This window comes from Chanodichthys erythropterus, chromosome 23 (genome assembly GCF_024489055.1).
Source record: "Chanodichthys erythropterus isolate Z2021 chromosome 23, ASM2448905v1, whole genome shotgun sequence".
Lineage (NCBI taxonomy): Eukaryota > Metazoa > Chordata > Actinopteri > Cypriniformes > Xenocyprididae > Chanodichthys > Chanodichthys erythropterus.
The window spans coordinates 13,368,425-13,384,227 of record NC_090243.1 but is presented as its reverse complement, the minus strand read 5'-3'; the positions used below and the strand labels follow the sequence as shown (position 1 = coordinate 13,384,227).

Sequence of the window (15,803 nt, the reverse complement as noted above, 5' to 3'; positions counted from 1 at the left end):
ATATATAGTTAGAATAGGCTTGTTAAAAATGTATTTAGTTCACTTCATCAGATGTTGTTGATGCAAAATATTAACATTAAAGGTAATTTAAATATTAAATATGCCTCTTTAATATAAAATATGCCTTTCATTTCTGTCTAGTTTCTCTGCTTGAAGAACATCAGGACATTTTTGCACGCCTGCTCAGAGATATTCGGCATGAAGAAGAGCGAGCTGTTTGAGGCTTTCGATTTGTTTGACGTTCGAGATTTCGGAAAGGTAAGATACAATTTCACTTTCAACTCTCTTGTTTGAAACACGTAGTCACACAATCATTTTGCACTTGTCTCATAATCCACCGACATATTTACTTGTTCTATTTCCAAGCATCATCAAACTGGTATGATTAAAATTTTTCTCGTGCCACAGTCATCCATCACAGTTTTATGGTGTAGCTTCAGCCTCGGTGGCAGATGTGGTGAAGACAGCAGGGTTGTGTTTGATTTTCCTGACATTAGCCTGTGCGCTGGCTGTGTTTTTGTGGTGTTGTTTCTCCTTTGATTATGTTCCGAGATGTTGAGCTCTTTGTTGGCTGTCTGCTGTAATAAAATCTTAGTGTCTGTGTCTCATCCTGCTGCTAATTTAATCCATTCTTCAGTATGTTTAATTAAAGATCATTGAATGACAGCAGGGGATATGGCTGCCCTCTGTGAGGGTGTGGCACTATTGTCTGCACGTATTACATCTTCAAATTAGTTTGCATGCTTGTTGGACTGACTATATTATGGGCATATGTATGTTTAGAAAGTAAAACTGTGTCTATTTTTAACAGTGGATTATTATTGTGTATTAGAGAGCATATTGGCCCAGGCAGATGTTTTGCCCCAGGTCTGGTTCTGCACTGATCAATATAGTCAAGAGCCCCTGAATCCCAACGGGTCTTCTAAGGCAAACCTCAGCGACTTGTCAGTTCTCTCTCACCTGCTGTGAAACGTGAGCAGCAGACACTAAATGAGTTCTGAGTGTTCTGTGATATTGTGAGAGATCATGTAATATTTCTCCTCAGGGAGATAAACATGTAAACAGCAAGCCATCAGTTTTACTGTAGAAGGTTTTTATGTGGATTTGTTAAATAAGATGGAAAAGGACAAAGCTAACCTTTATTTTTAGTCTCATATTTTAAAGGTGCCCTAGAATTGAAAATTGAATTTACCTCGGCATAGTTAAATAATTAGAGTTCAGTACATGGGAACGACATGCAGTGAGTCTCAAACTCCATTGTTTCCTCCTTCTTATGTGAATTTGATTTGTGCAAAAGAACAGGCGAATCTCAACATAACACCGAATGTGACGCAACAGTCCGGATCATTAATATGTACGGCCCCAACTTTTGCATACGCCAGCCCATGTTCAAGGCATTAGACAAGGCAGTATTAACATCTGGAGCTGCACAGCCGAATCAACAGACTTTATGCAGGTAAGCAAGCAAGGACAATAGCGAAAAATGGCAGATGGAGCAATAATAACTGACATGATCCATGATATCATGATATATTTAGTGATATTTGTAAATTGTCTTTCTAAATGTTTCGTTAGCATGTTGCTAATGTACTGTTAAATGTGGTTAAAGTTACCATCATTTCTTACTGTATTCACGGAGACCAAAGCCATGTCGTTATTTTCATTATTAAACACTTGCAGTCTGTATAATTCATAAACTTCATTCTTTATAAATCTCTCCAACAGTGTGTAATGTTAGCTTTAGCCCCATTAGCCGCAGAATACTTTCAAACTCATTCAGAGTTCTAGCTCAGTGGTTAGAGCATGGCACTAGCAATGCCAAGGTCATGGGTTCGATCCCAGGGATTGCACATACTCAGATACAAATGTATAGTATAATGCAATGTAAGTCGCTTTGGATAAAAGCGTCTGCCAAATGCATAAATATAAATATAAATATAAATGTAAACATCCAAATAAATACCATACTTACATGATCTGATATGCTGCATGACGAACACTTTGTAAAGATCCATTTTGAGGGTTATATTAGCTGTGTGAACTTTGTTTATGCAGTGTATTACAGAGATGCGAGCTTGGGGGCGGGGACCGCAAGCATTTAAAGGAGACACGCACAGAATCGGCGCATTTTTTAATTATGCCCCAAAATAGGCAGTTAAAAAATTTAATTTTGGTTAAAAAAATTTGGTATTTTGAGCTGAAACTTCACAGACACATTCAGTGGACACCTTAGACTTATATTACATCTTGTGAAACAGGGTTCTAGGGCACCTTTTAATCATCTTAGAAACTTTCTTTCTTCAGTCGAAAAGAAATTAATGTTTTTGATGAAAACATTCCAGGATTATTCTCCTTATAGTGGACTTCAATGACCTCCAAAGGGTTTAAATGATACCAGACAAGGAATAAGGGTCTTATCTTATTCCTTATTCCTCGTCTGGTATTGTTTAAAGCCCTTTGAAGCTGCACTGAAACTGTAATTTTGACCTTCAACCATTTGGACGCCATTGAAGTCCATCATAAGGAGAATAATCCTGGAATGTCGACTGAAGAAAGAAAGACATGAACATCTTGGATGACATGGAGGTGAGTAAATTATCAGGAAAGTTTTATTTGAAAGTGAACTAATCCTCTATTTTGGAAAGTGTGCAGGGAGCAGCAGCTCATTTACATTTAAAGGGACACTCATAAAAATGGCATATTTTTGCTCACACCTAAATAGGAGCAAATTTGGCAAGCTGTAATAAATTATCTGTGGGTTATTTTGAGCTGAAACTTCACAGACACATTCAGGGGACACCAGAGACTTATATTACATCTTGTGAAAAGGGGCACAATAGGTCCTCTTTAAATCAAACTCTAAAATATGAAAAATTAGTTAAATATTTGTACATCTACAAAAAATCACACTCAGATATAAATCTTTGGCTGTTTATAATGCAGATGGTGTGATAATATTTTTAAAGTGCTTGCTGCACCATTAAATGCAACCCCTGCTGCGTCCAGACTCACTCCAGAAGGCTAATGGAGTGACAAAATCGACCATTTAAGTGAGCTGTCAGTCATTTGAGGTGTTACACCTCCCCATGTATCCTAGTATGCTTTAAAAATAGATGTTGCTTCAAAGTCAAACTAAATTTTTAGCAAAACTGAAGTTAGAGCTAATGTGTCTTTTGGCAAAGAAATACTGTATGCAAGGGGCTCGTGTACACTTGACCCTTCTTTTATATAAAGTGCAATGTTTAAACGTTTGACACAGTTTAGTTCACTGTCAGTTATGTAGTAGAGCTTACTGTATGTCATGTGATCTTGTTCACAGCTGCATCCCGTACACGCACATCTGTTGATTCTCTTGTCTGATATAGTCTTTGTGTATGTATTCATAAGCACAGAAGGGGGAAAAGTCTTTACACACACATTTAGACACTCTGTAAGACATCACCAATTTTTTCCACATGACTGACAGAACATCTGTCCCATTCATCTGACACTCGCTGTGGGCAACTCTGCCAACACTTGTTTTATCACAAGTGCAGCACAAATGTTCTGAAAGCAATTTTAATGGAAAGTTTGTAATAAAGGAACATGGATACAGTAGGGCAAATAATAATTTCTGTGAATTAAGTCTGCATGTGAATTGGAATTTTTACTAAAATTGAATTAGATCTCACCTTAAATTTTTTACTTTTTTTCTTTATACATTTACTCTAACTTTTTAGTTTTCTTTTACATGTAACAATTTGTGTTTATTTGTGCTGTTGATGCAGTGGTGTCGGGGTTGCCTGGTGTGATGATGTGATTTCTCATTGGCTGATAGATCGTAACGATTGATCTCCTGTAATAAGCTTTAGCGCTGCAGGGCTTTAAGCTTGATCGATGCTTGTCTATATGTTTACAGCCACAGTGACACCTCAACTAAATCATTCCATTCATAAACCTCCTCCTTTCTTATTCATCTATCTGTCCTCCCGCTTTCTGTCTCATCCACTGCTTCTTATCCTCCAATCAGAGAAGATACCTAATCTCTCTTTGCTAAATGGCAATTATGACTTATTATTTCAATTATATGAAATGGATGTGTTCTAAGTTAAGTGCTATTTAGCAGGTGCATTTCATGGAAAGTCCCCCTGCATCACAGGAAAAAAGAATTGACCTTGTTTTTTAATACATGGTGTTATTTAAAACCATCTCCCTTTTAGGATCTACTAGTGAATGTTATTACACACAAATTCTAATGCAACCAGTGTTATTTATAGTTACAGTATATATTTATAGTTTTTATTAAAATTGTGAATTTTTATTTTTATATTTTCCCTTTGAATTTAGTTTAACTTTTAGTTATTTTGTGCTATTGTTTTTATGCTGTAATTTTTATTATTAGTATTTAGTTTTTTTTTTTTTAATATTCCTATTTTAAAATAAATGTATTTTTATTTTAACACTCTTGGGTCGGCGGTCATGCTGGCGTGACCCCCGCGTTTTTTTTCTAACCAGTGTGAAAGAGACTCAAAATACTCCGTCAGTTGCACATACAATTAAGAGCTATACACCATTTTAATCTGTGGAATATCTTCTTTTATTTGTGTACACTCAGAGTAAAAACAAAATGTTGTGCTTTTTGTAAAATAAAGAAAACTAACATGATGCATGATCTCTTGTCTCCGTCTGAACGAACTCCAATCTGATAGTTCTCAGAAAATGAACTGAAACTTAGTGAATACTAATCACAAAAAAATGAGACTTCTGTCTAAAGACGCGTTGAAATGTCAGGTTTTAAATTGTGCAAGTCAAATCGAAAACAAAAAATCTGTGTTTATGTAATCTGTTTGAAAAGAGAGCCATGTCAGAAGTCCTTGATTCAGCTCATTATCCGCTAATGCGGCCACGCCCACGGAGCCAGCGCTATTCAGAGGCAAATTCTGAGGCAATGCATGCATACATCATCTCAATCGTGTATTTATTGTCTTGAAAAGTGTTTATTTGGATGTTAAAGCCATGGTTAGCGAGCTCTAGAAGACATGCAGTTAGTTCCTGGTTCTTCTTCTTCTTTATATGGATTTGTGGACTAAAGGTGTACAGAGCGCCCTCCGGCTGCAAGTATGAATTGAAAACAGTATCCAGCGCTCATAGTAATGACAATAAATATTGAATAAATATTACTCCTCTGTATAGAAAATTGACAAACATATGAGAATCCATCAATATTTCTCCAAATGTGCATGCTTTTAAGCTAAAAGCCTATATGAAATGCCATAGAGGTAACATAACTGTTCAGACACTTTGCATCACAGAAATGCATTATATTTTAAAGTATATAATAGAATACCATTATTTTAAATTGTAATAATATTTCACAGTATTGCAGTTTTTTCTGTATGTTTGATTTACACCATGATGAGCTGAGACATGATTTTTTCACAGCCTACCTGACTGAAAGAGCTCATTATTTATGCAGCTCATTAGAGCTCTTTATTATCTTTTGTCTTCTCAGGTGAGAATCACCCATTATTCATGATGATTCACACCTCCACATATACTGTGTTTCTTGACCAAAGATGTTTTAGAAAATTTAAATCTCTCTATTGTTTTATATAAACAAGCAGGCAGCATAATTTTTTACCTCATTTTTAAGCAAAAACTCTAGTCTACAACCTCCAATACCCAGAAGTCTTGTGAACACAGGTTTAATATATATATTTTTTGGCTTTATTTCAGTGACTTTTGTTTTTTCAATAACCATGCATAAACGTTATTCCTTCAAAAATACAAACATGTACATACACGTTCCTCACATATTATGGTAGCCTAGTTTGTGCTGAATACAGTGTAATGACACTTTTTCCATTAATACGTTTATGAACAACTGAAAAAAGCACAAATGTCAGGGCATGTCAAACTTTCTCCAGGGCCCCAAAAAACCTCAGACCCCTGAGGGTTAAAATGTATTTACTTTTATTTTAATTCCTACTTATTTCTAGTTAGTAATTTTAGTGCTTCAACTTAAACTTCTTTCACTTACTTGCCAATGCAACATTTATAATTTTTTAATCATTTAGTTTAAGTTAATCATTTAATATTAGTTTCTTCTAATATTTATATTTTATTTCAGGTTTATTTTAATTAACAAAAATTACTTTAATAGTTTTAGTTAACGATAATAACCCTGAATGCAACCCATGTTGACTTTAACAGTTTTTCTGCTACCATCTATTTAGCTCAGAAAATTAGTTTGTTTCATGAAGAAAATCAATTGGAATCTTAGACAAGCAGCTGTTAGATTTTTAGGCACTTACATTTGATGTCATAACTGAGAATTTGCTTACAAGCTTGATTATGCCATATCCCATGATGTTATTAGAACATCAGTCATGTGATCCCATCATCAGCACTTCTGTTCTATTCTGATCCACATGCTGCTGATGAATTAATGGAAATAAGTTCAAATGGATTTGCTTCTGCATTTTCAGTGCACAGGCTGACTTTGCATGTTGGACCCAATGAATACAGATGGGTAAAGTTCTCCTTAATGTCAGTTTTGTGAACCTTGAGCTGAAGCGGTGAAGTCACAGAATTTCCTACGGAATTGTGTCAAAATGATTAACCAACAAATCTCGTGGGCTCCTGTGACTGTCATTTCTTATAAACTGTCATTGTTGTTGAGTGTCATATTTATCATATAAGTGATTAGATTTGAGTTTGTATATATGTTGAATGCTTATGGGCTTTGGAAGAGAGAGAAGAAGATCAGAAGACAAAAAAATCACTCATTGGAATATAGACAATAGAGAAAAAGACATCTGTCCTGCTATTGGATTTCCATAGTTAAATATAATCACTGCCATTAAGGAGAAGAACAATAATCAATAGCTTCTGTCACTTCGCCAGCTTGCCTCTCTCTTTATTTGTCTCTGTCTTTACTATTTTTATTACTATTTGGACATTGAATGCACAGTTAAGCCTATGCAGACATGCATAGTCCTGAGGGTGAAGTGCCCTTCAAGGCTCTTGTTCATGAGCGGATGTGGAGTTTATTGAGTATCGAGTGACAAGGTTTTTCAATAATGGATGCGGTGTGGTTGCTGTTGAAAACCATTTGAGGGTATTCATGGTCATCTGTCTGTAAAAACCTAGTGAGCTGACAGCAACGTAGGCACATCTTTGATGTGTATGATGTTCCAAAAGTTAAAAATGTTCTTGCTGTGGAAAAAATTGAGAGAAATTTTGATACTTATATTTCATTTAATGCTGACGAGTATTAAAAAAATAGCTCCATCTAATTAAAATCGACTAATTCAGTTTGTGTTTATTAGAGTAACATATTAGCTTAGTAACATATGCTAACTGTATTGGAAACAAGTGCAGCTGTTAGCAGGTGTTATATAAACCATGTAATCTCACCACAGAATGTAAGACATGTTACACTGAATGATGGTACTTAGGAACCATTGTTTCGTCGAGTGTTAGAAGCAGTTCAGGCCTGAGGGGTACAATTCGGGATGTGCATCTGCAGAGCTCTTTGAAAGGAACTACAGCATCTGACATCTGCTATTAGTCAAGAGTGTGTGGTGATGTGAAGTGTCAGGCTCTCAGAATGAGAACACACATCACACACAGGCGTGTGTGAGGAGGTGTGTGTGTCAAGCGGTCTGACTCTCCTCGATGACACGCATTGATGATATCCAGTGCACTCTCACTGAACTGAGCAGAAGTGAATTCTAACAGTTTTCCAATTTATTATATTGTTTCCCTTATTTGGATCCCATAAGGCACTACTTACTTACATTTACTTTTTAATTTAAATGTTTAATATTTAGGATTAGACTTTCTGACAATGAACACTGAAGAAAAATGCTTTTTAAAATAGCAGGACAATGCTGTGAACTCAGCTGCTCACATATATTGTGCACGCTTCTATAAATATACTGTATATAAACGTGCATGTAGTTCATATACAGTACCTATGTGCGCATATTTATGTATGCAGAAGATTTAAATGTCATGAGTCAATAATTACATGCAGGGGTTTCATCAGGCCTCTGACAGAAGCTGATCCCTGGTTGTGTAGCTGTCTCTCTCTCTCTGTGTCTGTGTTTCTGTCTGCTTGGCTATAACCCCAGTCACAGAGTCACATGCCCCCGAGCAGAGAGCTGTAAACTGCTGGAAAGCATTCACACTTCCTCTTTCCTGACTCGTCGACCTCTTACTACGTGGCGTTCCCTGAAGGTTGAGTTGCGAGCTTACTCATGCTTCCTGTGGTCGACTCATGGGGCCCCATGACGGAGGGGGATGGGGGTGTTTAGATGAAGTGTGTGTGTAGACACCAAACCCTTCCTGAAACCAATACCCTTGAACACATCTGTCAATGGGAGAACTGGGCTCTCAAAAAATTACATTAGGTTACTGTCACTGTTCCTTAGCAGAAGCAATCTCAGAATGCATTGCATCTGGCTCTGTGTAAAAAAAAAAAAAAAAAAAAAAAAAAAAATCACATAAATGGCTTAGCAGCATGGTAACACCTAACTATCGAAATTAGTTGAGTCAAATCTGTCAGTGTGGCATGCAGAGTTGTTGCTTTTGTGTGTCAAATTGGTCATATTTGAGGTTCAATGACAGTTAGTTATTTGGTGCTTTTCCACTGTGTGGTACTACTCGGCTCAGCTCACTTTACTTTTTCTTTGCTTTTCCACCGCAGTTTAGTACCGCTTCAAAACGAGTGGGATTATAGACTAATCGTATAGTTGCGCCACCTCTGCTGCTGTGAATCCGCTCCTCGGCTACCAACGAGTCTGCACCTCGTCTACTGACCACAATACATCCACAATACATACATTCTTTTTTCAAGTTGCGTGCGATGGTCATTTAACAGAAGTCGTTTAAAAAAAAATCACGTGAACAGGCTGTTACTGACTACTTAAATCTAGCGGGTTTGGTGTCTCGTGTTTTAAATCCAATGACGCTGGCAGTGACGATTCTTTCTGCAGCATTCTTTCTTTCTATCAGTGATCTGCAGTGTTTACATGTCACATTTAGTATCGGTACAGCACGCTTGGAACCACTACAGAGGTGGTACTATTTAAGCGAGCTGTACAGAGCCATCCCGTGCAGTGGAAAAGCGTCAAAAATTGAGCCATATTGAGCTGTACCAAACCGTACCATGCGAAACCATGTGAAAAAGTGCCAATGGTTAACTAAAACTAAAACCATAAAAAAGTTACTTGAAATGACATGAATGTTAACTGAAATAAAATAAAATAACATAAAATAAAATAGATTTGTTTATTTTATTTCTGCTAGTTGCCAAATGACCATTTCAAATTTTTATTTAGTGTAACTTGATAATAAAAACTAAAACTAAAATAAAAATGAATAAAAAAATTTACAATGTTCGATCATGAAACTCTAGATGGCACAGACTGGTCCTTAACTCAATCAGCTTGCAATCATGTCGTTCTTTATAGGGCACAGCTGATTGGTTCCTGTTGTATCAGTAGCCAATGGGCTTGCTGCTCAACTTTCAAATACTTGGTCAGCATTTACTCTAGCAGTTTGCAGCGCACTTTCAGAAACTCCCCACCTTCTCCAGCTCCACCTGTGTAGATCTGCTATGGGAAATTCATGTATACTATTTTGTACAGCAGCAACATGTTGTGTATGTATTGGCAGTAGCAAGTCCCTACTTGCTTTGCAGCAGCAGCAATAACCAACAACAGCTGCGTAGCAGATTTATTCCGTCGAAACCAAACGTATCAACATTGGCATATCCATTACCATGCTAAACACTCCGAGAGTTGTCATAAAATGTCACAGAAGTAGACATGTTTTAAAAAATGCAAACAATCTACTCAATCCACACAAAAAATACACTCAACTCAATTACTAAAACCTGAAAATAAAATGGAAAACTCCAAAATAAAAATAAAATACTATGGAACAAAGCTTTTATGTACAGTATACATAATTTTGCCATGTCATATTTTAAGAGGAACTATCTAAATTATCATACATTTCCTGAAACGTACTGAAAAATCAGAACAACTGCTAAAGCTGCTTGCTTCCTCTCCAATGTTTCTCACTGAGAAGATGAAAGGCAGGTGTGTGTTTTCGTGTGCATGGTTCCTTGCTGCGGTCAGTGCCATCACAGATGGGGCTTTTTGCAGAGCGTGTCTAACCCTCTCTCATCATAACCGCTAAGGGTCCTGTGTAGAGATCTGGAAACATCAAACACTCTGTACCACCTTAGTGTCCTATTTACACATCATGTTCAAGCTGCATATCTCCTCAAAGTGGGCTGCAAAGGCTGATATATTTCAGTCTGTAGTGGGCGCTTGGTACGAAAACACAAAAGCCGAATCAAGCTTGAAGCAGTTATGAGCTGTTTGATCTTTAAATGTGTGGCATTGCGAGGCTTTATACTGAAGGTGTCATTTTAAAAGCCAATTAGAGATATTTTTGCTTGCAGATTTGAGATTTTTCTTTTCCAGCGCACCCCCGAGCCATCTGTTTGGATCCTAGTCAGCTCCAGTGAAGCTCAAAGCTGTGTGCTTTAGAAAAGATGTCCTCCAAAAGCCTTTTAAACAGTTCTCCAGAAAGACTGTCATGAGGGTCTTAAGCGCTCCACTGAAATTGCAGCCAGGAACAGATTTTGTTTTAAATCCACGTACATGGATGATAATACATACACGTAATATTTTAGCATAACTTTTTCATAAAAATGTCACAGAAGGAACTTCAGTCACACAGTATTGTTTATGTGTTGAGGGACAAGACATAACCCTAAGGTGTAAGAGTGTGTGTTGATTTTTATAAATTTCATAGTTGCCAGTAATGTTTAATGAATTCTTATAAAATATAGACTATAGTGTAAATTAAAAGAAAATTGTTTTCTTTTATTGTTGCTGCAGGTTACATCAATACACCAGTAGGTGGTGGCAAGTCTTTATGAGTGACTCATTGAATCATTCATTCAACTGATTTATTCAAAATGTTGATTCATTCAGGATCTTAAAGATATAAATAAGTCAATAAATCATTCATTCAGCCGATTTGTTAAAAAACGCTGATTCATTCAGGATTGAAGATAGTTATAAACGAGTCATTGAATCATTAATTCAACTCTTTTGTTCCAAATGCTGATTCATTCAGGATCTAAAAGTTATAAATTAGTCACTAAATCATTCATTCAACTGATTCTTTTAATGCAGGAGCGAAACAAGTTATTCACTGAATCATTAACTTAACAGAACCAATTCATTCAAACATTCTGATTCATTCAGGAACCACCGTGTGTTAAGAAACATGCAATGCTTCTACTTCTTTGTTTGGAACTATTTTCGGAGCAAAATAGAAAAATGACTGGAAATATTGTGTATTGTGTTTAAAATGTTCGTTACTGAATTTGAACTTATACTGAAGTGTTGTATAAAAGGAACAGCCCATCACATCACGATTGCGTTTTTCCTGTTGTGATTCTGCTACTATGTGTGATATTGCCTTATAAAGTCATGAAAAAACGTAATAAAATGTTCATTAATATGCTTTGTAATACTTTTGTTCATGGGCTTCTCAATGAATATTGTTATATAATGTGATTATTTGCATTTCATAAGCTCAGTATGTTAATTACTTTTTTAAATCGGTTGCATATAAAACATGCATATTAATTGTGGCATAGCTGTCAAAGCAAACCAATGTCATGAAAACAGAAGTGAACACATGAGAGATTGTACTCCACTATGAATCTGTCTTGTCAATAGGTGACATTCAGTTGAAATTTGCTCTGCATACATACATTTTTGTTCCTGAAGGATGATACCTCAGGGCACAGGAGGACTAAATCTCTCGGCTGTGTGGGCAGTGTGTGGGTGCGGGAGAAGCTCTGTGGAATTTGAGTTGGTTGTGAAACATAAATGCAGAAAATGCAAGTTATCATTTTCATATTGTGATAAAGATCTTGGGTTCATGAAGTTCCTTTTTATAACCACCATGTCTCATATAGTAGTGTGCTGTTTAAATTATATTGACTCACGTTACAAGGAAATTATAATTTTTCATAAAAAAATACAGCATGCAATGAGCTGAGATCATTATGTAGGTCATAAAAGCAGCTGTTTCCTCTCCAGTCGGATCCACCTGGCACAGATCAGTGTTAGCGTTGGGGTTTTCAGCTGAGTATTACTCAGGACTTGTTGTGAATATGTTGCCACGTGAGCACCGGTTCTGTCTGTGCAGTGTTGTTTTCGCCTCCTAGAACATTGGCGTAGAGTTTAGGATGGATTTGCCAAAAATGGTGATATTGCAAACACAGTTGTAAAGGCCAGAAAGTAAATTTCATCCTGTTCGTGAAGTTTATGTTTTTGTCTCGCAAACGAATCAAACTGCAGATGTTCTGAATAGTATCAGTATGAAAAAGCAGACAATCAATTGTTTCTATTTCTTCTGTGGAACAAGAAGTTAAAAGAATGAATCTTAATACAGGTCATAAAGATAATGGCTGGTTTAAGTTCTAAAAATGACAAAAAACACATGACTTGTATGACAAAATCTAAAGATTCACTCTTCCCCCTTCAGTGACCTGTTGAACATGTGACCTGATTATTGAGTCAGTGAGAACTGTAATTAGTGAACAAATCAATCAGGTTTCTGAATCATTTGTTCAGTCCAATGTGTGAACTGGATCAGCTGGTTCAAAAGAAGTTAGTGGCTGCATCCGAAATGTAGTAGGTGAAAAACAATATGTGACAAAAGAAGTATATCCGGCGAGATCCTGAAGTCTGCATACGATGGATATTTTACTAAGTGATGCAACTGATGCATGTCATATGATAATGACAACATTTTGAATGCAATACGTCCAAATTACATTCATACTACACACATTTATACTATAAAGAACATATTTTCGGATGCAGCCAGTGAGCTGAGCTGTAATTTGTGAACAAATCAGTCAGATTTGGGATCATTTGTTCAGTCCAGTCCACAGTTCATTCACTGATCAAGTTCTTGAGTTCAACTCACTGACTCAGAATAATGTTGTTTTATATAAGAGCTGTTTGAAGATTCAAACATTTTCATTTTGTGCTCCCTTAATGTTATAGCTACTTGATTATTCCATCAGATGAGTGTTTTTTGTTGAAATCAGATGCATTTTTTTTTAGTAAATTAAAGGGAGCTTTCAGTTCACAGGCTTTGAGATCTATGGAAAAAAGGTATAAAGCGGACTCTGTTTATGGCCTTAAGAGCTATAATGAAAGAGTTCAACAAAGGAGTTTTTAAATATGCAAATGAAAGTTGTTCATTTTCAGTCATCTCATTCTGGCTGGTCATGTCGTTCTTCAGCTTAAACATCTGTAAGTGTATTCTGTTGTCGTTTTATTTATAAGGCAGTATTGTACTGTGTCTGAGCTCCGCTTTAATTATCCGGTACATCCATGAAAGCGCAGATGAGTGAAATGAATAATTAATTTGCATAAAAATGGAAAAAATGTAACTGAATTAAAAATTAATTTCATTGTCATGTTAGATATCACCTTGACAGTCTTGGGACCCATTAAACAGCTTCTGTACCGATGTCAGTCAGATGTCCTCTGAGGTCTGTGAATGACATTATATTAAGCTCCAGTGATCCATAATCACTGATCTGGAATGTAAAAGTAAGTAAGGAACGATTCAGGAACATGCTTTAAAACCTCAAAGAGGTACAGATAAGAGAGTGGATATTTAAAATCTGCAAGCCATAATGGTCTTTCACTTGAGTCTATACGAGACAACGCATGTCTGCTTTTAGACAGAAGAACAGAAATAGACCACAAAGGCTGCTGGGGGATTTTAACATCTGATTGAGGCTTACTGAGTGCAAAATTATAGTACAGCGTTATTATGGAGAAGATCAGCGGGGATTAGAAAGTGATAATTTTACAGCTTTTTTTACTATCAAATTGACGTGATTTTTGGAGACTAGTTTTAAATATGCATGTTAACTTTCTATGTGGCCTGTATTTTATGTAAAAGACAAAACAATTATGAAATGCATTAATGTCTGTCTAATTAAAGGGTTAGTTCACCCAAAAATGACATTTCTGTCATTAAGTACTCACCCTCATGGCGTCCTAAACCTGTAAAACCTCATCTTTGGAAGACAAATTAAGATATTTTTGATAAAATCCGAGGGTATCTGAACTACAGCAACGTCATTGCACCTTTTTCGATGTCCAGAAAGGTATTAAAGACATCCTTAAAATAGTCCACTTGATTACAGTGGCTCTACCTTAATGGCCATAGCCATTATTAAATGAGAGACTGTATGGAATATTTGTACTTAGGAATTCCTGTGTAATTTGTCATTTTTTAATTAGCTGACTGCAAAGTCCAAGAGTGAAAATGCATTCTGTAAATGAGTAATTGTATAAAACTACATCACAGCACAACATATTATAAATAGTCCGAGCATCCTTATGCAGGTATGCTCTTTCTTTTTTTAGACTTTTATTTATTGCAAATAAACAGTATATGTCTGTTTGGTACAATGTTTGTATATTAATTATCTCACTGTTCTGTTGTAAGTAAAGCATCCAGTTTGTTTTTTGCTCACTCAGATGTCTGTGATGTGTGGATTCTTCTTATGCTTTAAGTAGGAGTTAAACTTTGACTGTCCAGTAAACATAAAACTGTGGATCTGGTGTGTGTGTGTTTGTGTGTGTTACCTGCATTTTTGTAAGTGTATTTGAATAGATCTTGCCACAGTGACCTTGTATGTGGACTGCTGATGCCATCTATCTAATTAGTTTATCTGTGCCATGCTCTGTACTTGAGACATTAAAGGGCAGAGGATAGATTGAGACAGATAAAGACACCATGAGACAGACAGGAAACATGCTCTTGCAGTTTGATGATAGATGGGAGATAATATGGGTGGCACTTACCACAAATAGGGTACTTTGCTTTTAAAATGACCTACTGTAGCATGAGAACTAGCTAGCTTTAAACATATTAACTTTTTTTGAATAGATGTTTATTTAATTTTTTTATTGCTAGAAAATAACAGTCACGTAAATCTGTATTTAGACATGCCCCAAATAATGTCCTAATATAATAACAGAACATTTAGACTTTCTAGCGTTGACAGTCCACATTTTTTGAAAGTTAAGCGCCTCCTTTCATTGACAAGAGGCTGACGTATGTAAGTTTTAATCAGATGGTGCTTAAAAACACCAGTAAATCTCCCTGGAAGTCCCTGACCTGGTGCCTGTGATTCAGAGACTGTGGTTCCTTAATGTGTGTTAATTACATTGTTCAGAGTTGTTCTTCAACTTGCAGTCTACTTTGTTTAACTGATGTCAGCAAATTTGGCATTGTGAGGATGATTTTCCTCACATCTACCCCCAGTTTCACAGACTAAAATGCATGTTTTTAATTAAAAGCAACTTACACTGGCCTATCTTAAAATATATCAGTTCCATTGTTTTGTCTCAAGATGGACACCAGTAATGTTTTTTTTTTTTTTTTTCTAAGGTATGTTTATAAAAGCTACTTAAATGTCCCAATTGAACTAAGGCCACCTTAATGTATATATACTAATTATAAATAAATTAGTATGGCCTGGTTTTACAGACTGATTAAGATTGATAGATTAAGCCAGGATTAGGCTTTAGTTCTATTAGGACATTTTAAGTAGCTTTTAATGATTTTACATATAAAATAAAACATGTGCGCACGCACGCACACACACACACACACACACACACACACACACACACACACACACACACACACACACACACACACACACACACACACACACACACACA

General features: G+C 36.1%; 1 protein-coding gene across 2 annotated transcripts in view; it reads left to right on the top strand.

Moving 5' to 3' along the window:
• The window catches only part of LOC137014327 (guanine nucleotide exchange factor VAV3), a 91,311-nt gene that overhangs the window by 23,679 nt on the left and 51,829 nt on the right, over positions 1-15,803 (top strand). For both annotated transcript variants that reach the window (XM_067378593.1, XM_067378592.1), the window contains exon 2: positions 142-258. In XM_067378593.1, the coding sequence (XP_067234694.1) occupies positions 142-258 (117 nt within the window). The remainder of the gene's footprint in view (positions 1-141; positions 259-15,803) is intronic.